Here is a 24,653-nt window from a genome sequence, read left to right on the forward strand (position 1 = left end):
ACAGCCAGAATCACACCCGGCTCTTGCAGACATGGCCTCCACCTCTGCATACCCATTAAACCATCAGCAGGGAAAATGGTGTGAAAAAGAAGCAGTTGTTTGGCTTAGAGAACTTGGAGCCACTTAAATCTGTTTAAACATACCTCAGGTTTTAATCGTAGAAATGTCTAAAAAAATGCCTTTTTTTTGTCTCCTTTGGTGGTTCTAGAAGCCAGAAAATGCCTCTTTGCTGTTGCTTCAGGACAGTCTATGGCTGTTCCTCCCAGTAAAAAGAAGGTACAGGGTGAGAAATTTGGGTACACAGAACACATACAACATTGGCAAAACAGAACAGTCACCACGTTGTGCTTTGGAACATCAGACATGAGCTTCTTTCACCAAATATATTGAACAGCACTTGCCTGTGAACAAATAACTGATCAAAGAGGCTACAGAACTTGAAGGTTCTTCCAGTGCTGCTCTGGACTTAGAGCTTCACTTCCACTTCCCAGCACCTGAGCCCACGGGTGTGCAGGAGTCAGCATGAACAGAGATCAGAGACATCCCTTGGCACATGTCTCCCACTGTTGGTTGCATCACTAAGTCAAAGCTCAAGTCATTTTCAAGCCATCAAAGCCACAAAACTTCCACCTTTTCTCCAGGCTGGCTCCAACACCACTCAGCTCCTGCCTGAACGTGTTCTGGAGGCGAGTCATGAGAACTTCCACTTCTGCAGTGCAGATCTGTGAAATCAGAAGGAAAATGGCACTAAGAATGAAGATCCTTTTGGTTTTGGAAGCCCTGCAATGACTGGTGGTGACACTCAAGCTCAAACATTGCTACAGGCTTTTCCTAGACATCCTGTCCAAATCCTCATGCGGATAATCAAATGGGGATAAGCGTGACAGCTGTGCTACGGCCACACTTCAGGGTGAGATGGCTGCAGATGTAACACACACTAGAAATAAGGGTAAACATGCTCCATCCCTGGCAGTGTTCAAGGCCAGGTTGGACAAAGCCTTAAGTGGCATGGTTTAGTGGGAGGTGTCCCTGCCCATGGCAGGGGGGTTGGAACTGAATGATCTTAAGGCCCTTTCCAACCCTAACTATTCTATGATTCTATAAGAGGACTATCCTAATTCTTTCCACTGTGAAATGCAAGGTAAAGGACTAAAAATTCCCAAGTATTTAAGTAACTGAAGAGTGAGCACTTTTATCTGCTTCGAGAACAGAGCTCTCAGTGACTGGGTACAGAAATCAGGGATATGGGATTTGCACTTTGTGAACAAAGAGACCTGAGCAGGCAGCAGACCAGTGTGTGTGGCCAAGGGTCAGCAGTGAACCAGGCCAAGGCCACTGCAGAGGGTCAAGGATGTGCCTTTCACAGGGCTCCTGCTGCTAAGCTCATTGTAGAAACTTCCCGTGGGCTTTTTCTAAGCGGTAGGTTCCCAAGAGGAAGTGCTACAAGTCAGATGAAGGGTTTGAGGGCATTTCAGCAGCCCCAAATTAAACCAAGAGCAGCTCTTTGCCTCAGACAACTTCTGAAGTAGAAGGAGATGAATTAGGAACTATGTCTCTGAAGGGCTGGAGGGAGCCGGGAAGCACAGGCCAGCTTCCCCAGGACAGGGAAATGAGACAGCAAGCTAGAAACAAAGCAGCTGAAGACATTCCAAGCACAAGAGCTGATTCCCATGCTGGGAACTTTAAGGAAGACAACTGAAGAACAGTATTTCAGAAGAACAAGGTGCAATTTCCTCAAGCATTCAAAAGCCTTTGCCCAGTCCCTCCCTGTTTCCTTTGAAAAGGAGCCTGAAGCCAGTGATGCACAGAAATACTGCAGGGAACAGCAGCTTTGTGTTGTGCTAGGCAAAATCCATGAGCTTGTTATAGCCCTTCTCAACTCCTGCACCCAGGAGCTGATCTCTCCACTTAGTACAGAGCCCCGTGAGCAGGGACTCAGTTCAGTGCTTCCACTTCTGTAGTGTAAGGCCCTTGCACAGCACCCTCCTAAAAATAACTGCACTGACAGCATCAGAACAGTCAGCCAAGGCCCAGTGAAAGGCTACAGGAGCAGAAATAGGGAAAAACATTGCTCAGAGACGTAAAACCAATATGACTGCTCAGTTTACAGAGGATATACATAAACAGTGGCATGGCAGATGTTATAAACATTATGCAAAGCCGGGTTATTTGCTCTTTTCCTTAGAGGTCATAAAGCTAAGGGAACAAAGGCAGCAAACTTACACAGAATAAACAGACATTTTGGACAGAGATTTTAAAGACGGAATTCACTGCTGCAAAATGCAGCTACCATCAACGGGCTTTCCTCTGAGCAGGGACATCTGCAGTGAGAACACCATCTTCAGCTCCGCACTGAGGTTAACACTAAGCTGCGTGAGGGCTAAACCAGAAGCTGGGGTGCTTTGAGCAACCTGCTCCAGTGGAAGGTGTCCCTGCCCACAGCAAAGGGTGGGCTAGATCTTCAGAAGTCCTTCCCAACCCAAACCCTTCTGGGGTTCTAAGTTCACCCCCTCCCCTGTCCTCTGGTAACAAGTCACTGCCATTAGCAGACACCAGTTCTCACTAACCCTGCAGCGTTCCCAGGGAGTGAAACTCTTTCCCAGCCACAGGGACTGGACACACTGCCCAGGCTGGCTGGGGAGCTGGAAGTGTCAGCACACCCACCTTGCTGTCCAGGCGCTGCAGGTAGGAGCAGATGTACTCAATGCTTGCTCCAAACGGGTGCACGTGAAGAAACGTTGAAATTATTCCTGGGGAAAGGAACACCACAAATGTCATTCTCATGGCATCCTCCCCCTCTGCCTGCTCTAGGGAGACCCCTCCTGCAGTCCTGACCCAGGTCTGGGGCAATACCACCACAGGGATGTGGAGCTGTTGAAGCGAGTCCAGAGGAGGCCACGGAGATGCTGCAAGGGCTGGAGCAGCTCTGCTCTGGAGCCAGGCTGAGAGAGCTGGGCTGGGTCAGCTGGAGAAGAGAAGGCTCCTGAAGGGGAGACCTTAGAGCAGCTCCAGTGCCTAAAGGAGCTACAGGAAACCTGGAGAAGGGCTTTGGACAAGGGCCTGTAGGGACAGGACAAGGAGAATGGCTTTAACCTGCCCGAGGGGAGACTGAGATGAGACCTTAGGCAGAAGCTCTTCCCTGTGGAGGTGGTGAGACAGACCCTCCTCTGTAAGTTACTGTCTTCAGTGACACCTCCCAGAAGAGCAACCTGCACTCCAGTCCCTGCTGACCTGAGCTGTCACTCCACACAAGCAGTGACTACATACTTCATACCTGTGTGGGTTTGACTGAAAGGTGCACAGCACAGGATCGTCACGGGAGGAATGCACAAGGTGAAACCCTGACCCACCAAAGCTCGAGGCTTTCTTTGCTTCCAGGACTCCCAGCTCCCCTGGCATAACCACAGGAACAAGCGGTGGCCAGATGGAGCTGCAAGGCCACCTTGAAGTAAGTCCCATCCCGTTCAGATCTCCAGCATCATCACCAACACAACTCACCAACCAACAGGACTTCTCGTTCAGATTTCACAGGGCTGTTGCTCAACGTCTTCTCCACTGGAGAGTCCTTTTCCTGGCTGCACACACAAACCCTGGATGCGCTGCTTTCCTGCAAGGAACCCCGTTCCACACTCAGCAGGCACTTACACATTAACCAGCAGCCTGGTCAGCCACAACAGAGCCTGTGTTCTTGTTCCCCTGTTTGAGTTACTGTATTCACCACAGTGCTGTATGGACTGCTTATTTTGCCAAACGCTTCCAGCACAGCACAGCTATGGTCATGCTCTGCCTGAACTGCCTGAATCAAGCTAAGTTAAGAGTAAAAGCCCATGAAGTTAAGCAAGATGCCACAACACACACTATCAGCCCTGTTTGCTGATAGTGTCTCCTCTAGAAGGGCCCTACTTTAAACAGTAAAAGAAAAACAGGCTAGAAAGCAAGCCCTGCAGTGACCAAGGCAGAGCAGATGTTTATTTTTCAGATGCCTGAACTGAAGCAATATGATTGATATCAAGTGCCCAGTGGCTGCCAAGGGCTCAGGATCAGACTGTCCTGGACTCCAGTTTGTGGTACTGAGCTGAAAGGGAATTTCACATCATTTATTATCCTACCAACAAACACCGTCTGGCAGCAATGCAAAGCCCTGGCAAACACTCCTTTTTTCCTAACGGAAGAAGCAGGACTCCCTTTTATACCTAAGCTTGATTAAGAATTCCAGTGGTCTGAGAGCTACAGACAGCTATAATTGGAAACAGCCTCCAGACACTAGCAAAACACTGAGCTTGGGCCAGTAACAAAGGCAGAATTAAACAGTCCCTTGAGTTTGCTTCGCTTCTTATGCCAGTGCAATTCTCAACTGTACAGGACTGAAGCTGTGCATCCCTGGCCTGAGCAGGCTGTAATCTGCTTCTACAGGAGAAAGTCTGTGATGTGGAAATGGAGCTGGCTTCAGGCTGGCACAGGGGCTTCAGAGTGTCACATTGGAAATACCTGCTCTCACTTGGAGATCCAAAAGGTGTTGTTGCAGGCTAGTTGAAATAACAGTGCAATTATCTTGTACACGGAACCCCATTTCTACACCACAGTGCTGCAAATACCTGCTGTGCTTTCAGTCAGAAGCTGTTAGCATTGAGTAATTCAACTATTTCAACTTGTACATAAACACAGTCCATATGCACAACACACACTTCACAACAAACTGCAGAACACTGCTCATTTCACAATAAGGTGTCATGACTTCCTCAGTAAGGTATTCTGACCCAAGTACCAGAAAAGAAACTCTCAGACTTACATTCCCTTGACAATCAGTTGCATCTCTCTCCTTGTCCTCTTCATCTGCGATGCTTTGCTACACAGAAGTAAAGAAAAAACATTACTGATGATAGTCTTTGGTATCAGACACTGAAGCTCCTGCACCAAAGATCTCTGGGATACAAAGCCAATTTTAGTTACTAGACATTTACCTTCCCTAACTCATGGCACAAAAAGGAGGGGCTAAAGTCTGAAAACCTGAGGCAAGACCTAGCATTTGGCTCTGTGGTCCTCGGTGAGAAGTGCTACATAATGCTTCTTGTCTATCTGACATAATTGTGCCTGTGTCATAGAGGACCAGGTCAGTTTAGATGCGTGTACAGGTCCACAACCAGAAGACGGGGGGATCATACCTGAGAAGAAACTGTGTATTTATGTTAAGAATAAGCAAGCATAAGAATATTGTAAAGCTCGCAAAAACAAACTTTTAATTCAATAGCGTTTGATGGAGCTCAGATCAAATCGTGTCCCTAAAACACACCTAAAAATCAGTGTTTGATAACTGAGACCTTTTCTTCTGATTTTTTAAAGCTCAGGTTGCAGAAAAGCACATTCCAGCTGAATATCACTGTGTATTATAAAATGGAAGTTGATCTTTTATTCATACAGTTGCTCATGTAGATGGTCTCACCAGTGAGACCATCTGATTGCTGATAGCTTCATGCACCAAAGCATGAACGTTACTGGTGTAAATGTAAAGCAACGCTACTGACATACATCCTCCAAAGCGTCAGGGCATTTTTTCAGCTCCTAAGCCTGGGCAAGGCATCCTCTATGAGAGTGCTGAAGGACAGAAGCCCCTCACTGCACTCATGATGGACCATGAAATCCCAAGACTGCATTTCCTACGGAGAAAGGAGCACAGGAATGGCTCCTACCTGCTCCTTCAGGTTTTCCAATAATGTCTCTATTTTTAGTTTGTCTTCTCTCACTTTTTCTAACTCAGCTTCTCTCTTCTTGTATTCATCTTGTATTTTCAAAAGGTGCTGGAAAAGAAAAAGATAAACTCGGTTCTTAACTTGCCTTTCACCTCCTGCTATTTAAAGAACATAAAATGAATAAGGGCTTTTCCATGAAGACCAGGCAGATCATACTCAGAACAACTAACAGGTTAAGTATACACCTAGAAGAAACCTTTTCTACAACATACTTTGGAAACATCTTTGCTTATTAGCATCCAAAAAAAGCACAATTTGGGAACATGGGGCAGTAATTCCATCAAACTCTCACTGTCCCTGAACTACAGCATGTGTTGTGTACTGCACTGTGCCCTGACCCATGTAAAAGCTCCCCCAGCCTGGGTCATTCTAGGGCCAGGCCAACAGGCAGCACATGGGAAAGAGCAGCCCAGAAACAAGTGACATAGAAAAGTCACCTCAGAGCCTTCCTAGATCTCTGCCCCCATGTGAATACAGAGGTGTCTGGCAGTTTAAGGAAATACTCTAAAACAGCTACAAGATAAGGAGATGGGAACCACATTACTATGCTGGTAACCAGGACCTCATACAGTTACAGAATGGGTAAGCACAAGACTTGGCACCCCAGAACTCAGCTGGTGGTCAAGCAAAGAGGAATTCAAGGAATCCACAATCCATTATTGTCTCCATGTGACTTACGAGTTCATACACAATCACTGTTCCCAGTGTTTGGTTGTTGGGGTTTATTAGCAACACTGGGTATGACAAAGTTGCTCCCCATTTGCCAGTTTTGATCTCACTGAAAACCAAAATGCCTTTTGTTTGTGTTTCTAGTCCACATCACAGCCCCTCTATCTTTGGAGCAAGGTCACAGCTACAGAACAGTCTGGGCCCACCTTCTGCATCCCCTGCAGAGCCTGCTGGAGAAGCTTCATCTGCTGCTCCTTGGTGGTGTCCTCGTCCCTGCTGGCTTTGCCCTGCTCCTGCTTCAGCAGCTCCACCTCGTTGCGGTAGGCATCCAACTGCCAGCGTAGGCTGTCATTCTCTTCTTTCAGGGCTTCTACCTGCGACACCAGCGCTGGACAACAGGCAGGTGGGATCAGAGGTCAAAGAAGTGGGGGTAGGAAGTCCTTGGGTGCTCTGCCAGCACTCCTGTAGCTCCCAGTACCCAGCTACAAGCCCTAAGTACCAAAATGAATTTCTCCCAGCCACTGTTTGTGGTATCTCTTTACAAAAGAAGCTCCTCAGGACAAAGAGTACCTCTCAGCACTGATGCAGTATTGAAGTTAGAAGAAAAACAGCAGCCAAAGAACATATTGGGGTGAAATAAACATGCTGGACATGGGTTTCCTAACCACTGGGACAGGCTCCACTGGCATCTTCAGTTAAAAAAATGTCTCCATCAAGTCACAGCATCAAACATCTGCATCAGTCTGGTGTCCTCAGAGGGCTTGATAAACTCAGGAATGGGATTATAGAACATTCTGGCTACAAAGACATCTTCAGCAGGTATCAAAACACACCCATGACATGAAGGGCAAAACCTGACATCCCATAGCCTTGCTACTGACCTCTGAGACTTGGACCAGAGCACATGGAGGTACCTTTGCTTGGGACTCACACACTGTACTCAGGAGACAGGGAAGATCCTGCATGGGAAGAGGGTGGGTTTGATCTTACGGTTCTCACTCATTATCCCTGGCAGGGAATGTGTGTTGGACACCAATCTGCCCAGCTGCACATCTCAAAAGGACAGCAGGCAAAACTCAGTAGATTAAAAACTGGTTTTCCTCATCAGAAAACCAAGGGGAAAATGAATTAACTTCCTAAAATGGATCTGGACAAAAGAAGGCAGTTTCCAGGGTGAGCTTCTGCTCTTTATGGATGTGAAAAGCTGACACATCACAGGGGGGAATGACAAGTGCTGGCTACAGAGCAAGTAATAGAGAGAAAATAACTCCAGGCAACTGCAGCTGATTTGGTCTGCCTGTGACAACTGTGGGGTACAAAACACTCAGAAAGGGGCTTCTGAAAGAAATCACTGAAGAGACAAGTACTTAGTTTATGAGCTTTAAAAAGTGATTTTACCCGATTCTTCTGTTTCTTTCATCTCTGATGGATCTTCTATTTCTTCGTCAGACATTTCCATTTCCTCCTCTCTTCGAATACCCATTAGCTCATCATTATGAATATTACGGATTTCCTAGGATTCAGAGAGCAGAGGGGGTTTAAATACAGATTACAGGGAAGAGGTTGGCTGGAGAAAAAATTGCTGATAATCTAAGTCTGCAAAATGCAACTCCACAATGCAAAAGAGAGGAAATGATTAAAAGAAATTGGCACAGACTATTAGATCAAGGATAACATCTTGCAAGAGCCAGTCAGTGCTACCAGTATCACTGACTCTCCACCTCCCTTCCTCTGTGCCCAGGCAGGCAGCTAGCCTTGCCCACAGGGCAGTTTCTTAGTGAACCCTCTCCCGACATCTGCCGTGCCCGATGTCCACACGCCTGTTCTACACTCACTCAACCCTCCAACACAAACCATTCCCTGATCCTATGATTCTCAGGAGCTAACAGCACAGCCTGAGCTGCGCATACACCAAACTAAAACCACTATAGCTGCACACACACCAGAGGGTTTGACCACAGGTCCATCAGTTGGCACTGCAACTATCTGCAGCCCCCCAGCCCAGTGAGCTCTTCTGCACAACACTGATCTCCCTTGAGCCCAGACACCTCTCAGGGTTACCTCTCAAGGATGAGAGATCCTTAACCCAGCATCTGATATCTGTAACAAGGCAAGGAACATTCTACATTACACCCAGAAGTGTATTATGTGTTAGCAATATCTTTTTATATATGACATATATGCACACAGGCTATAGCTTAGTTATTGAAGTGTAGCTAGTGTTTGACCACTGTCCAACCACTTTAATTACCAATTATTGCTTAATCACTATTCAACTGCCATTTAATTATCTTTCAATCATCAATTATCATTTGATCATCATTTAATTATCAATAAAACCTTTTTAGTTAACCCCACAATGGTTAATCATCAGTAACCAACCAATCATCAATAATCAACCCTCACTTGAGCAAGGCCCTTCCTAAGCAAGCGAATACACTGGCTGGTGGTTCACCAGGTCCAAGCTTCCACAGCTTCTTACCACATCGCCTGCAGCTACAGGACTTGCCAGCACTGCCTGAGAAAAGCACATGCAGTCACCATCAAGAGAAATAATTCCCTGGCCTTGCCTAACACCTCCCCAGCACATGCCCACACCCTGAGCCAGGCTTGCCTCCGATGGGGTGACCCACTGAAATGCATTATGCCAGAAGATGAACCAAGGAGATGCATCTTGTGGGTCCACCTTCCTTTAAGAGAAGACCCTAAGCTGGGGGAGGCCAGCAGGCTGAGCCCAGCAGCAAGTACTCCTGGAAGAGGCCTCATCAGCGGTCTCACAGCCTCTTCCCATTGGGAGAACTTACCTTGGAACAAAAGACAGCTCCAAATGGAGAGCGTGCTCCCACCCCAGTCATAGTAACCAATTTCAGCAAGCAGGAAAGAGCAGAAGCACACTAGGGCTCAGAGGCATAATCTGGTTGAATAACACCTGACTTATCAGGTATAAAGCACAATGTTTGCTCCTCCTTTAGCTACTACAAAAGGTCTTGACTCGGTGGGATTTGGAAAGGAAGTCCCAGAAGGGCAGTCTCACAGGGAGACTGCAGCTGGAAACTTCCCAGGAAAACAGTCAGTGATGTGAAATAATCTTACAGGTGAAAGTCAGCTTCTGGCTTTGCTGAGATGGACTTGTTTTCCTGGTTTGGAATAGGGACCTTGATACCTGGGGAAAAAACACAGAACCAAAAGAGGGAAGGGATGCCAGCCAGAGGGACCTGGCCAGGCTAGAGGACTGGGGCCATGTGAACCTCAGGAGATTTTTCAAGAAGGCCAAGTGCAGGTATCCATAGGGGCTGGGGGATGAAGGGTCACCACCTTTAAATCCTTTACTCCACTAGCAGTGCCACTGCATGGGATAAATGCACAAACACAGGAACATCCCTCCCTCAAGTTTTCCTCCCTGTCCAGCTGCAATTATTTCCACCTCCCACATCTGTCAATAAAAATGTTGTAAAACAGATCTGATGATGCTCAGGGTTTGTGAGGTTTCTCTTGTTATCCGTTTACATCTCTCTAGAAATTCCTCTTGCTTTAACATTTAAACCAGAAGCAAACAGATCAATAATTACTAATGAATGACTGTACATACAGATGTCAATGTATTGCTACCAGTAACATAAATACCAAGAGAAAATTTATTACCTGTAACCTGAGAGTCGACTGAGCAATTCCCATCTTACAGTGTGAATGAACGTGGTGTTATCCACACGAACACTGTGCAAACTTAACATCAATATCCTGACAAGAAAGAGACTGTGCTGGAGGATCTAACACAAGAAAAGATTACCAACCTCTGCTTGTTTGCACCACACGCTGATGTTCTTACGCTGAGCTTTCGTGAAATGGTCCCAAGCCTTTTGTTTGGAGGCAGAATGGTACACGGCCACTATCTGCTCGACTGTAGTATCAAATCAGCAGTCAAATCAGGCCAGAATATCATCCAGAGAGGGCGAACAAGAGGAGTAAAGGAGTAAAAAAGTGGAATCAGGCAGGTGGTTTGGCTAACCTTCTCTTATAACACTGTACTGTGCTGAAGCTATGCTCAGGGAGGGGACTCTGGGCCTGGAAAGAAAAGTGTGGACTTCACCAGGCCAGTGTCAAACACTCACAGAGTAAGGGTCTACTGAGAAAAGAGGCTGCTGTCAGTGAAAAGCAGGTAGGAGCTCAATGCACTGGAAAACACTACTCAGCACTGCCTGCGAGTGTAACAGTGCTCCTGGGTAGCACTGGCTCTCTACAACAGGAGGTTCAATATGACTGTGAAAGCTGGGTCGTTAGGTGGTCCCCTGCCCAGCAGATGCAGCCCCACAGAGCAGCACCACAGCCTGAGCACCACATCCCACCTGTGCTCACTATGGAAAGGGGATTTTGGCACCAGCCACCGACCTTCTTTGCTCCCAAGGTTTATTCCTTCTATTTCTCTAGAAAATGTGCAGCAGGTTTTGGCGATCCAAAGTGCCTCTCCTTGGATGACAGCTCACCCAACAGCAGAGAGCACATCCAAATCTACCCAATTTATATATTTTTATGCTTGTGATGTTGTAGCAGGTGTAATTCTTACAACACAAAATCAGTTTTTTGCTGCTTAGCTAAAGCTAAGAGTGGCTGAGCTATCAGAGTGTGCTTTACAGCTCACAGTGGCATGCTGCTGTCTACTGCTACTTACTCTGCAGTGCTTACTGTGCTTCCCTCTGGAGCGTGTGCCCATGTTTCTTACCATAAATAGGATTCAAGAGTTTTCAAATAAATCAAGTGTCAAACAAGTAACAGTCAGAATTACTGAGTAGAAAACTAGAAGATTGCTCACAATCTAGCCCAGGGGCTCAAGGAGGCTTGGTACAATGGGAAGAAGGTGCTCTAGAAGGCAGCGACTGAAAAAACTATTCAGACTTACTAAGGAAAGGATGTGCGAGAGGCAATGAATGGTCTGAGGAACTGTTATAAATCCCATCCTGGAACTAAATATAGCCATGTCTCTTCATGGTTTACTAAGTACTGGGATTTGGAAGACTCAGGTTGGAAATGTTGTTCTGCCACAGGCTTTCAGTTGCACCTGAGAACAGGGTTTTGGGAACACTCTGCTGCATCCTACCTTTGGTGAATAAATCCTGCACACTTCGCTGAGGCACCAGATTACCAGGGACTTACCTTATCTGTGCACTGAAGTGAAGTTGAAAAGATGACAGAACTATTAACAGACTATAATTAGAAGAGGAAAAAAAATTAAGAATTCATTCTCTCCTCCCCCCACATGCGGACTGTTACTCCAACAAAAAGAATCACAAGAGAGTTTTGCCAAGTTACTGATACATGCTGGTAAATTAACTGTAGCTGCACAGAGTGATGCTGCTTCTCTTCTGGAGCCCTTTTAGTGTGGCCTCTCCAGACTCTAGAGATTAAGCATCTTCTCTACAACAACAGACAACCAAGAGTCAGTGTGGAAACACTACTCACACTGCACCAGAATCCCTGAGAGAGCAAGTTTGAATTTCTCTTTAGCTTCTTCCATCTCTTTCTCATGAGCTGCTTTCTCATTCACCAGCCTGCGAACATGGCTGTTGGCCGACTGGATCATGGAGTAGAAGTTGTTGGCAGTCCTCCTGTTCACTTCGCCACGCTCTATCCAGGTCAGCAAGGTCTGGATGGCTTCCAAGAACTTTGTGTCATCTGCAACAAAGAGGGACACCTTTACACCATGGGACAGGGGCACCTGGGCAGCTTTCAGATCCTTTAACTGCTAGCACTGCTGAACTGCTGAACTGCTTTTTCAAATATCAGCTTACTCCATGTGGATAACCACAATTCTTTAAGCACAGCAGTAGATTTAGATTAGACATTAGGCAGAAACTCTTCCCTTTGAGGGTGCTGAGGTGCTGGTACAGGGTGGCCAGAGAAGCTGTGGCTGCCCCTCCCTGACAGTGTTCAAGGCCAGGTTGGATGGGGCTTGGAGCACGCTGCTCTAGTGGAAGGTGTCTCTACCCATGGCAGGGGGTTGGAGCTGGAAGAACTTTAAAGTCCCTTCTCACCCAAACCAGTCTGTGATTTTATCATTATATAAGACTATACAAAGGAAGGCAAGGCTAAGATCAAGCTGACAGAGAAACCATTTGTTGAGGTGAAACAAGAGGAGGACCAACTTACTGGAAAATTTCATGTGTCTATTCAGATGTACTCTTTCATGAAAAAAATACCCTCCAGTTCCAAAATAACCAGGCCACACACAGCTCTTAGTCTTCAAAGAAGGTCTTAGGGCTTACATTAGCCCTTGTAACATGAACAAAAGTGGTTTGGAAGAAACTGCTGCACTCAAGTAAGGGTTGTTTGGAAAGAAAGAACTCTGAAACAGATGGCGAGGATCACCGAGGGCTCCGTGTGCCCGTGCTCATTTCAGTTCAGCAAGACAGCCACTGGAGAACACAAACCTGCCCCAGCACCTGCACAACGGTGGCCACGGCCACAGAACCACTCACTCACCTTTCAGTTTCTCGGCGACAACGCTGCACTCATGGTCAGAGTAATGCACAACGGGCGGTGGGGAGGGCGGGCGGAAGCGCTCCTCTTCCAGTTGCCTGCGATGCCGCTCCTCGCGTGCCAGCATCCGCTGCTTGCACTCCCACTCATACAGGTCGTCCCGGGCCTGAGCAAAGTCCACGTGCAGGCGCCCAGTGTCCTTCTTGTCCGTGCTGGAGCCCAGCCTGATGCGATAGCCTGGCAGTGGTGACAACAGGGTTCATGTAGGATCAGTGACTTAGGCTCCAACCACCCACCAGCACCCACCTCCCATTCCTAGAGAGCCAGAAAGCCCCTCACCACAGGAGTTTCCCGAAGAGTTTAGTGCACTTGGAGCGATGCTGGAAAAGGAAACTTTGGGATTTGCCTGTGCTTTGCATGTGCAAGGCAACACCTTACATGGGCACACTCCTCTCCACACTAGCAGGTACTCTGGCTTGAACAGCAACTGCTTAATGGCAGGTAAGCTTTTAGGCTAAGACTAGACCTCTCGGGACTAAGCCCAGATCTTCACATGGAGAAGGCAGAACTGCCTTGGATTCTTCCACACTTTCACAGACTCCTGAAGTTGGAGGTGGGAAGGGGAGACTGAGAGGTGAGACACAGCAAAGAGGGCCAGCATGGTTTGCAGGGCTCCTGTTCTGAAGTTTCACATCAGACACGCCAGAAGACTGCTCTGCGGTTAAGAAAAGGACACATGGGATCTATGGAAGAAAATCTGAGCTCCAGAGAGACTTTGGACAAAGAACAAACCCAAAAACAACACTTGTGTGTGGAGGACACTGATGACTGTGCATATGACCAATGCTTTCAGCAGGAGAAACTATAAGGAGAGGCTAAAGAGGCTGTATTTACATAGAAGCCGTAACCACAGACATACAGCTCTTACTAACAGGGCACTGCAACTCTAACTCGATTCAACAGTCTCTGGAATGAGACATAACACTTACAGCCAGCTCAAACAGGCTACAGGGAAGTTTCCACTATTTTAAGCAGCAAAGAGCATTCCCCTGCCTTATCTTGACAATCTCATCTCTCTGGAAAGAGTGTGGCTTTGGAGACAGAACCTGGGTTTGTTAATACACTGAAAGAATCCATTTGGAAGGGATTTCAGCATGGGAACAAAGTACTGCTGTATTTTTCTAGCATGGTGAAGGGTCAGGCAGGGAGCATGGGCTGCTCAGGGCTGATGCGACCAGCACAGCAGATGCGGCCAGCACAGCAGATGCAGGCTTGGCTGGAAAGGCAAAATCTGCTGCCACAGTCTGTGAACACCACCCACAAAGCCTCTGCCTCCACGAAACAAACCCCAGGCAGAATGAGCCCATGCGTTTCAGGGAAAATAATACTGTCTTAGCATTAGCTAGACATTTATCCAGGAAAGATGGGGATGGCCTCAGACTGTACCCAGTATTTTGCAAGGGTTTGCAGTGCCCAAGGTAAGAAAGCATTGCCAGCTTTCCTATTAGCAGCTCCTTTCATGTGTTTAACCAGAAATGCAAGAGCAGCAGAAAAGAGGTGAACTGACACATTAGACAAACCTCGCAACTGCAACAGAGCCTGTCATGAGAAAGAGATCACACTGCTGTCCCAGGACTGTAACCTGCCATCCAGGACAGAAATGCACCTACCAGAGAGATAAAGAGCCTTGTCCACCATGAACTCCTCAGCAAAGCGGATGTGGCAGAAATTCTTCTTGCTCTTCCGAATGGCGATGACTTCCCCGCACTGCTCAAACACTTCCATGATGATCTGCTCGGTGCTGTTCTCTGGCAGCCCTCCAACAAACACCGTCTTACACCCTGGGGGCCTCTCCCTTGTTGCTGGAGGGGGAAGATCTGAGGAGAGCAAGAGACAGAAAGCAGAGCAGGTTAGTTGTGGGGTTGTCAACACACATTCCTTTCCCATGGCCATCTCCCCAGGTATGGTTGAGCCACAACCACACCTTCCCAATTTCCTTCAAACACACACCCAGCTCCACTGCGCACAACCTTAGCAAGCAGATCTATAGTACTGCTGAGGTGCTGCATGACAATAAGTACTTTTACCAGCGTGCTTCCAAACAAACTGCTCAGGAGACTGCAGCTCTCCAAACATTCTCCCTGGCACAAGCAAGGGCTCCCTGAGCTCCAGTCATAGAACACGAGCAGCACCAGGACCTCAAAACTTCATCATGGGAGGTGCTATGAAAGCACAGCTTAAAGGACTGTCCTAACAGAAAGAATACATAGAAAATATAGACAGAGGATCCTAAAGGACAAAAGTATTAACGTTAAGGGAAGGTCATGAACCAAATTTTATGAAAGGAAAAGATGAAGGAAATGGGTACAGCCAAGAGGTGCAGCAGGAATTAATGTTGGCGCTTACTTTTATGGTTAAAATGAACCACAGAACATAAAAGCAGGCTGACAGTTAAGTCGAGTTTGCCAGAAGCAGCCTGCCAAGTACACTCACCCATCTGCATTGCTGCAGCACGCATAAGACACTGCACGAGACTGCAGAGACTTGGAAAAGTGGTTTTCCAGCACCAAACCCATTCCCATGCTCAGGTACCCACCTGGCAAGTGCAGGAAGACCCCCCCACCCCAACTCAGCACATGAACTGGCTTGTCAACTGTTTCCAGGACAGCGAGACAGGTCTGCTCCTGGGGATGGTGAACAAAGAGCTAAGTCATCAGGCTGGGCACTGATGGAGCTTTATTTAAATTACTGGGCCCGGGAGCCCAGACTCCCAGTGCTGGGAGCCCATCAGGCTCGGGTGCCATCTGCTGGCACCTGCTCAGGAACTAGACATAGACACAGCTACAAATACCTCTCACAGCTTCTCTGTGTAAGGAAAATGTCTTAGTTCCCATGGAGAGCACTGCAGCTAAAAAAAACCTGTCAAGTCCTTGGTTTCTATTGGTAATGTCAAGCCTGTCCTGAGCTGGCACAGCCCCACAGACTCCTGCAGAGCCACAGCTGGGCTTTGCAAGTCCTTTAGGGAGAAGCCTGTCCTACACCTGCCTTCCATGGTTTGGAACCTCTGCCTCCTCTATACTTGAGAATTTATTGTTACTGCTTTTTGGGGTGGGACAAGAACAGGCTTTTCCTATTGCTCCATCAGCTGCTTGCCAGCACCTACTCACAGCCACTCACCCTGAGCAGCTATGTCCAAGCAGTGTCACAGCTGTTCTCTCACACGCACTTTTTAACATATATACACATATTCCTATATAGACAGATAGAAACAGGACAAAATTACGTGGGTTAGGCGGGAAGAGAGTGCAGCTTTTGCAGTGAATGATCTCCTTCACAGCAGGCATGTCTGGAGGGATGGGAGGTGGCACTATCCCCAAGCCTGGCATCATCGGGTTGATGGGAGGGATTCCAGTCATCATCCCAAGAGCAGGATCAAAATCTAAATGAGGGAGAGAATAAGGGAGTCAGGTTGTGGTTTGGACTCATGCAGCAACTCTTTCCTCAGACAGCAATTAGAGAAGTCTCCCCAGTGAAAATGAACTGAATAAACAACTCAGAGGGAGCATCAAAACAAAAGAACTTTAGATTTGTGCCCTTAATTTTTTTGCACTATTTCCTTGTTGATTGCCTCAGCCAAATAAATTTTCTCTGTTCAAATAAATTATTTCCTTTTCCACTCCACAAACACCATCTCCTACTGCCAAAACCTTTCTCGGAAAGGTTTATCCACATGAAGAAATCCAGAAACAGTGTAAAACTTAACCCAGTCCAGTTTCATTAAGTGGTTCAGCAGCATGGACAGCTTGTGACATGGGGTTAAGGCATCACCTGGCAAGCCAGAGAAGTGTACCAGCTCCAGCAGATAAGAACATGCAGTAATTCTGGGTAAAATACACAGAAGCATTTAAGGAAACACCTCACTGATTTCCTTAACCTACTTGACTTGTTTCTAGGCTTCAGTCAGCCCTCTGACTACATCTAAATAGTATTTTACCTTGATTTTGCTCTTACATTTGCCTCCAATGCCATAAAAACTAAACACAGCTGTGGGAGGAGGGTATTTTATCTGTTCAGCAGTTGTGAACCCTGGGGAAGCAATACCTGTGGGCAGCCACAGGGGAAGCAGTGCACCTGGATGTCACGTGGAGACGGCTCATGAGTCTGAGAACGTCAGGAGCTGAGCTGTAAGGACAGCAGGGCCCGCTGGTGCTGTGAGGGGGAGGTCTTAGCAAGAGCTCCTTGCTGCCTATTCATGGGGTTAGTCCATGCTAGGAATTTACCTAATAACTGAAATAGGCTCTTCCCAAAGCCATGTCTGAGAAGAGAGGCAGGTGCAGCCTGGGGGAGCCTTGTACCTGGCAGCAGGGGCTGTCCTGTCATCCCTAGAGGAGCCATCCCCAGGTTGTTCATTGCAGTGGCCCAGGCGGTCGGGTCTGACATTGGCAATCCCATCGGAATGTCGAGGTTTAGATTTCTGCCACCATCTGCTGAGAGCAGGAAAAGTGATTAAGAGCTTAGTGCATTCTTAACTCCTCTGCAGGGCACATGCTGCCCAGCCAGGCTCTGCACTAGCAGCATCCAAAACCACGTTTGAACCTGACACATAGAAAAGAACTAAATGAAAGAATAAACCAAAACTAGTGCTGTCCCTCTTGAGCAGAGGACATTGCACAGAGGCAGTGTCTATAAAAACACTGCCAAGTGCATCTGCATTACAGTCTATCCATTAGAATAAAGCTCTAAGGGGGCTTTAAAGGAACACTGATTAAAGGCAAGGGGTGTGCTTCGATTCCTCACAAGAGATTTCTGACCAAAGGACAAACATTTAGCACAAACTGTCATAATTGCACTGGATTTGTCAGTGAGGGCAGTCTGTTCCAGCATAGAGCACTCCCACTGCCATCTGAAAGTGTTTCTCCTCAATGCTCAAGGGGAGATGAAGCAGAGACAGCAGCAGCACCAGTGCTACCTGCTCAGAATCTGGCAGAGTGATCTGGGAACCCAGGTGGAGCCACAGACATTACACAGATGTGTGGCTGCTCAATCTCAGCTTCCATGGCCAACTCCCCAATCCCACTCCCACTCCCCTGCTCACCCGCAGGAACATTTGCTCTCTTCCTCTTCTTGCCCAGATCACTTCCATTCTCAGCTGAGCTTTCCAATCCCAGGGGTGGCACAGCGCTGCCGAGCTGCCGAGCCTTGCTGCTGCTGGCAGCATCAAAGGACACAGGGTTTAAGCCTGAAAGAGAAAAATACACTGCTTTTTTTACACAGGTTTGCGATGCTTCAGGATCACAGTAAGGAGAGAAGTGCCAGTCCCAGGCACAAGCAGCCCTGCAGGTCCCAGGGGGAGCTGTACTTCCCTTTTACTGTCCTCAACTATACCTCACCTAATGTCACACTGACACCACTTTAAAACATTGCTCACAACAATTAATCCCAACAGTCCTACACAAGTCAAACTGTTCACCAGCATAAACCTGGGGGGCACCTCCCCTGCACTGTGCAGGATGTCAGGTCTGGAAACTCAGAGGCCAGATGATTTTTCTAGTTCTTCCAGGAATACCTTTTTAATAGTTACTTAACATTTCCACCTCATTTGTCACCAGTTGGGAAGTCACTTGAAATTATTTCCTAGCAAAACCCAAGGCACATCTTGGATGATCTTCAAAGACATAAGGTGTTATTGCAGTTTTAACTCAAGGAGTCTGGCAGGCAGCTGTCTCCCACAGGAGAGCACTTCTAAGGGAAATAAAACTGGTATTATAGAAGCCCAACTGTAAGGCCCAACAAAACCAGAGCAAAACCTGTCCATTGCATCCATCAAACTTTAGGTCTTCTCCCACTCAATTACACAGGGCTCAAGAGGTTTTGATGAACAATTCACAAAGCTGGGCAAGACTGAGGGTCTCCAAGGGGTATAATGAAACAGAGCAAAGGCAAATGCATCCTTAAACAACCAACCACTGCATAGAGTAAGAAAAGCCACTCATGCAGACTTGCACTGAAGAGAAATGAAGAAATATCATTCTGTAGCTTCCCATATATTTCCTAATTCAAGGAATTCCATCCACTACAGACCAATTCTGCGCTAAACTTACTGCCCTGAACTGAGCACTGAGTTCATTATTCCACCTGCTGCCATGCTCGGCACTCGCAGGGATGTGAGACTGAAGGGACACAAAAATATCCAGTTGTATTTATCTTTTTGTCTGCAAATTCCCTCAACAGTCAAGGGAAAAAACATAAACCAAATCCTCTATGAAGTGATAAACCCAGCTACATCTCTGCTACGGTGTGCCTGTGTTCTGGGCGGAACATTAGAACTAGAGGACCAAAGGCAACATCTCAATGCACTGATGGCCCAGGGTATTTGTCCCAAACCAGGAGGAATCCAGACACTGCAGCATTGGGATTTCTATTCCAGTGGATTCCACTTCCAAGAACTTGTACGGCTGTAAATAGACAAGGGAATGGACACAGGGAGCCTGAAGGGCCTCCTCTCTCAGTCGCTGAAAGGGGAGAACGCAAGAAGCCGCCAAAAAAGAAGTTGCATTCTGCTGGCAACAACAATAGTCATGCCCAGCTCTGGAAGATGCCCACAATGCTGCTGCAACACCCCAAAGGCAGAATGTCACCGAGGTCGTGACAACCAGGGGAACAAACCTCCAGTGCTGCAGGTTAAAAATAGACAGGCCACAGCACAGGAACTGGGCAACTGAAAAGGAGAAGCTGTAAGATTTACCTCTGTTGTTATCCAGCTGATGGGACAGGCAACATGAAAATTGGGAGTGTGTTTTCCTGTGCTTGGGTGTGGGGAAGGATGCAGCTGTGCAGGGATACAGCTGGACATTCGTGCTGCCAGGCTGAAATGGACAGACACCCTGCTCCAGTTGTAGGTGACACACATGGTGTTAACCAACACACCTCAGTGCAGCTTGCTAGAGACCAGCGATGTGTGCCCTGCTTCCAGCATGCAGATCAACAAGAGGAGACCCAGAACAGGTCAAGTCACTTAAGACCTTTTCCACACAACTGTTTTCCAGGAGCTTGTCCCAGCATGTACTGGGGCAGGCAGTCATTCCTCCCCCAGGTGGGGGACTAACATCACAGGAATCGCCTAAAGGTGACAGTAACATAAGTACAAGTTTTGTGGAATGGGTTTTGGGGAAAGTCAGGTGAAGTCCAGTGTGAGACCAACAAGGACTTCCAGGAGCTCGAGATTAACTTCCACAGGCACTTTGCCTTGTTTTGCTCCAGGCCGTGTGAGCAGAGAAAGCCAGGAGCTGCTGCTGGTCACTGAATCAGGTTTTCTACCCTACAATTGGTACATGCCATGATAGCAGCCACCTTCAGACCCAACTGCCTCCTCTACCATTTCAGTAAACTGCCATTCAGCTGCAGCCCCAACCACATCATGCTGGATACAAAGAACATGCACAGAAGAAAGCTGAAGCTGCAGAAAAGCATCTCTCCTGGGCACAGAGCAGGATAAAAGCAAACAGAATCAGCCAGTGCGACTCTGAGGCACCAGCACAAGCCCTTTCCCTTCATGCTGACCTTAGCAAAGCATCCTTGGCTGTGCTGGGCTGGTCAGCACAGCAGGAAAGGGACCAGCATGGGAGCAAGCCTCAAGGTTTTACCAAGGTTTACTGAGGCTCTACAGAGCTGGCCAGGAAAGGCAGAAAGCAGCACATTTCTGTTTGCAGTGAAGTGCTATGTGGAATGTAAGCAGGGAAGAGAAAAATTAGGGGTTTCAGTGTGCGATCAATGTCAGCATTTCTAGAGTGATACACAGCAGGAGCACTGGCATGTCCTTTACCTCCAAGCACACCCAGTGTGTATCCCTAGCGATTTTCTGAAGGGTGAATTTTGAGGAGCCCAAGATCAGGCGCTGCCGTAATGCAAGGACTGAAAAAATTTTAAAATCAATTTAAAAAGAGATAAAATCTGTTTGTACCAGAAAATTCCTCCCTAGCAAAACAGATCAGGAGGAACAAGTAAGGCTGCTTAAGGCTGAGCACAAATGACTGTCAGCGAGTCCTCTCACATGGCAGCATGTTGCTGTAGGTGGTCTTCACCTCTGGAAGCAGATGCCGAGTTATTTCTGATGGCAGCACAGGCAGCAGCTTCCCACTGTCCTAAAGAGCACTGCCACCACCTAGCTCTGCCTGGCCCTGGTGGACATCGATCCTGGGCTGTGCTGCTGCTATATACAGCTCCAGCTTTCACAGCACACGTTTAGAAAGGGCCTTGAGAGAGACTGGGAAGATCAAAATGTTCCAGACATAAATCAAAGGAAGTATCTGCCCTCACCGGGTCCCATGCCAGACCCTGGGCAGGACTCTTCCAACTACTAGTTCCTGCTAACAGAGCTTGGCCATTTGTCTTCGTGACCAGTGAAAGCGACATCAGAAATGGTCAATATGAGGTGGAAAGCACTGATTAACAGGTCAACCCTTCACCAGGAGCTGACAACCGAGCTCCCCGAGCAGGGCGGCCCTGGCCGTGCAGGACAACAGCTCCCCACAGGACCTTTGCAAATCTTCCCTGCTGGGTTCACTAATGTTGAACTGGACAAGAGCAGGAGCTCTGAGCACAAGCCTCACGCTATGCAGGATGCAGAGCACCTCACCCTGAAGGCACCACACGCTGACAGCAACCTCCCACCGCTGCCACTCATGCTCCAGTGGCTTTCTTGACCTTCAGCTAGTAAGAAGCAGATATACAAACCTCCGCCCTGCAACTCAAAGAGAAAGCTTAGTAACAGGTACTCTGACACTGTCACATACCCAAAAGCATTTTCATGGTACACTTAAAAAGCCAGTGAAGACTGTACCCATCAAACTGCTCTTATCCACCATCACGAGGAACTTCAGAAATGGGCTGACACAGGCTTTACTATAAATATGGATTTACCTTTGCCAACACTGGTAAATATATGACATAAGAGTTACTCAGCCTGAACAGAGGTCCCTTTTCTGCACAGAATAAAGTGGACCCCAGAATACAATCTGCCACCTGATGACACAGCACTTGTTGTGCTACAGAAATGCATATTAGAAGAAACCAAAGCACACAATCTGCAGCAATCAGAAAACACAGAGGAAAGAAAACAAGGAAGGGAAAGGAGATGCCAAGGCTCTGAAGTTACATTTTGACACCAAACATTTGCCTTCCCAGATTCATTCCCAGGTTCAAAACCTGCTGTTGGACTTGTGCACTCTTTTCTACTGTAGTCTCAGCTTAAGTGCCATGGCTAGAGCTCTACAATCATCAGTTTGATCCCAAAGCTGGCTAGGCACACTGGGGAGGCCAGCAGACTTCCGAAAGTTACTTCTGTCCACTCCATACACTTCTGTGTGCTACCAGCACTGACCAGACACTGAGGGAAGCACGCTGTCAGGACAAGCACACAAAGCACAACTTCACCTGCAAACTGCACGAGAAACATGGCAAGATGCTGGTCATATTCCAGGATTTCAGCCAGTTCTGCTGCTCCCAGCTTGCTTATCTGTGGAAAGGATGGAGCTCAATGTTGAGCTCCCACACAAGCCTCCAAGCACAGAGGGGAGCTCAGGCCCTAATGAGAGATGAACTGACCCTGCACTTCCCTGGGCGCCGAGAGCACAGCTTGGGACTGGAGCTGGCACACGGCAGCTCCATGTGTCACCATCAGTCTCCAGGGCCTGGCACCAGTCACACATTCTGGGCTGGGGGGGAGGTGGAAAGCAGGTGGAGGCGTGCTGCGCGTCCGTCTCACCGCGGAAGGGGTTTCACACAGCAGCACTTTCAAGTGCCACCATGCAGTTAAATAAACCCTGTTTGCATGCCTGAGATTAGCTGCGCTGCACAGGGTAATGTTCTGGTAATCCCCAGTGGCAAGAGGCACACTGCTCACCCCCTTTGGATCCGGAAGCTTGAACTCAAGAAATATTAACGCCAGAGAAGTTAATTGTTCCAGCAATGCACTTAGACAGAGTCCCTTTCTTCTTGGGCCCTAAAACCAAATACATAGCCCCAGCAGCAAAACCATGGAGAGTTACCAAATTGCTGAACTGTGCCCTTTACTTCCTGTTGTAACTCAAAACAAAGGGAAACATTCTTTACCAGTATGCATATGCACATATGCATGCTATGTGTGCTGCACGCACATAGGTGTGAGTGCACAGCCCCCACACCAAGGTACCATGGAGTGTTTTTGGAATGCTCTGTCAAACCACCTTCCCTCTCGACACAGCATCTAGGAATTCCTTTGTGGTAGCACTGGGATTTCTGGGGAGTGAGCAGCTCATCCTCCATCCCCTGGGTGCAGAGGGGATGCGCCTGGCCCCAGACAGCTCTGCCATTCAATCCTCCCCATCCTGCCAGCTCTACTCCCAGCACATTCCAGGGAAACACCCACCACTTCCTAACAAATGCTCAAAAGCTCACCTTTTCAAAAATACATTTGGAAAGGTGAGGAACAAAAAGCTGTCAGGCAAAGTGAGGCAGCAAGCAAGACTAACTGCACACACCTACTGCAGGGGGATAAGAGAAATGAAAAGGAGAGGAAAAAAGAGGGAAGTCCCAAAAAGAACTCCAGCAGAAGCAGCAATAAGGATTATTGGAAAAGTCCTGGACCAGGGGGTGAGTGCTGCTGCCCAGCCAAGAGCCTCAGAGAGGCAGCACTAGCACGAGGACCTGGATGGGATCAGAGCAGCAGGATGCAGCATGACACTGGAGGAATGTCAGTAGAAAAGTCGGGGATTAGGGCAGAAATCTCACACCATCTTTGGAAGGTGCAAAGAATGCCTCTCCAGCAACACCTTATCTCTGAAAGTACCCGGAGATAGAACTTCACCCCTTCTAGGGGCTCGAGTCACCCGTACCAAAAACATGACCTTAAACTAAGAAACCTGACTCTGCGGCAGCTCAGGCAGAGCTTTCAACAGCTTGAGACAGAGGGCTTCTTAATGAGAAGTTATCAAATCCATCCAAGAAACACTGAGAGTCAAAAGCCAACCAGTCAGCTTCCAGAGTGGGAATGATGCGAGAGGCTGGAGTGAGAAGGATGCAAGTCTGCTAGATAAACTCCTGCCCAGGCTGCCTCAGCACTTACCATTGTCTGACCACTCCACTGCCACGTTCTGCAGGCTGGAAAAACTGATTATTGTAGCTGTGCAAGTGAAGTACAGGGGAGCAAGAAAGTGTGTGGATTAACAGGTAACCTATATAAGGACTAACACACCTGGCACTGAAAACAAAAACACTTCTAGGCAGCAAGATGTGAATCTACATTGGTGTTAACAGCTGGACTTTGCACACACAGCCAAAATGAGAGCAAAATAATTGAGACAGTACAAAAGAAGCCTGAGGGTAATGCTTAAGAAAGCAAATAAACGCATGCATGTGCATACATATGGATGGTAGGCAAAAGATATTTATGGAGCAGGGCTGTGGGAGAGCTACAGCCCATCGGTATCTGTGGTTACTGGTATGAGCATGCCGGAACCTGACAGTGCCTCCTACGTACAGTCTGGCCGTCGTGAGTGGATCCAGCATAAGCTGAGCTGGGCATGGCTGAGCCTGCCACTGCTCCGAGAACCCAGCCAGCTACACCCAACCATTAACACCGTGACAGCTACACCCAGCTGGTGAGAAGCTGCTACCGCTTTCCCCCCGTTCTTCGCAACCCAACCCTCCCGCAGCACCAGAAGTGCCCCGTGTGGCAGTCCCGTCAGCTCAGCAATCACTTCTTTAAGCACATCTCACTTCGCCGACCCC

General features: G+C 47.8%; 1 protein-coding gene across 2 annotated transcripts; it reads right to left on the reverse strand.

Moving 5' to 3' along the window:
• Window positions 1-128: 128 nt before the first annotated feature.
• Window positions 129-22,462, reverse strand: ENOX2 (ecto-NOX disulfide-thiol exchanger 2). 2 transcript variants are annotated; one of them, XM_062634991.1, is made up of 15 exons: window positions 22,320-22,462; window positions 17,983-18,126; window positions 17,243-17,371; window positions 16,171-16,326; window positions 14,558-14,764; window positions 12,891-13,124; window positions 11,871-12,083; window positions 10,208-10,314; window positions 7,815-7,929; window positions 6,623-6,804; window positions 5,688-5,795; window positions 4,790-4,846; window positions 3,499-3,607; window positions 2,665-2,750; window positions 129-722 (listed from the first exon to the last, which is right to left on the reverse strand). In XM_062634991.1, exons 1-15 carry the CDS (start codon window positions 22,339-22,341, stop codon window positions 591-593), a joined length of 2,001 nt encoding a protein of 666 aa, XP_062490975.1. In that variant the 5' UTR covers window positions 22,342-22,462; the 3' UTR covers window positions 129-590. The 2 variants fall into 2 exon arrangements, with proteins under 2 accessions (XP_062490975.1, XP_062490973.1); XM_062634989.1 differs by having other exon boundaries at window positions 17,243-17,374.
• Between the last annotated feature and the right edge of the window lie 2,191 nt (window positions 22,463-24,653).

Source organism: Pezoporus occidentalis, unplaced genomic scaffold (assembly GCF_034315485.1).
Source record: "Pezoporus occidentalis ecotype Australia unplaced genomic scaffold, CSIRO_AGI_Poc_V1 ctg441, whole genome shotgun sequence".
Taxonomy (NCBI): domain Eukaryota; kingdom Metazoa; phylum Chordata; class Aves; order Psittaciformes; family Psittacidae; genus Pezoporus; species Pezoporus occidentalis.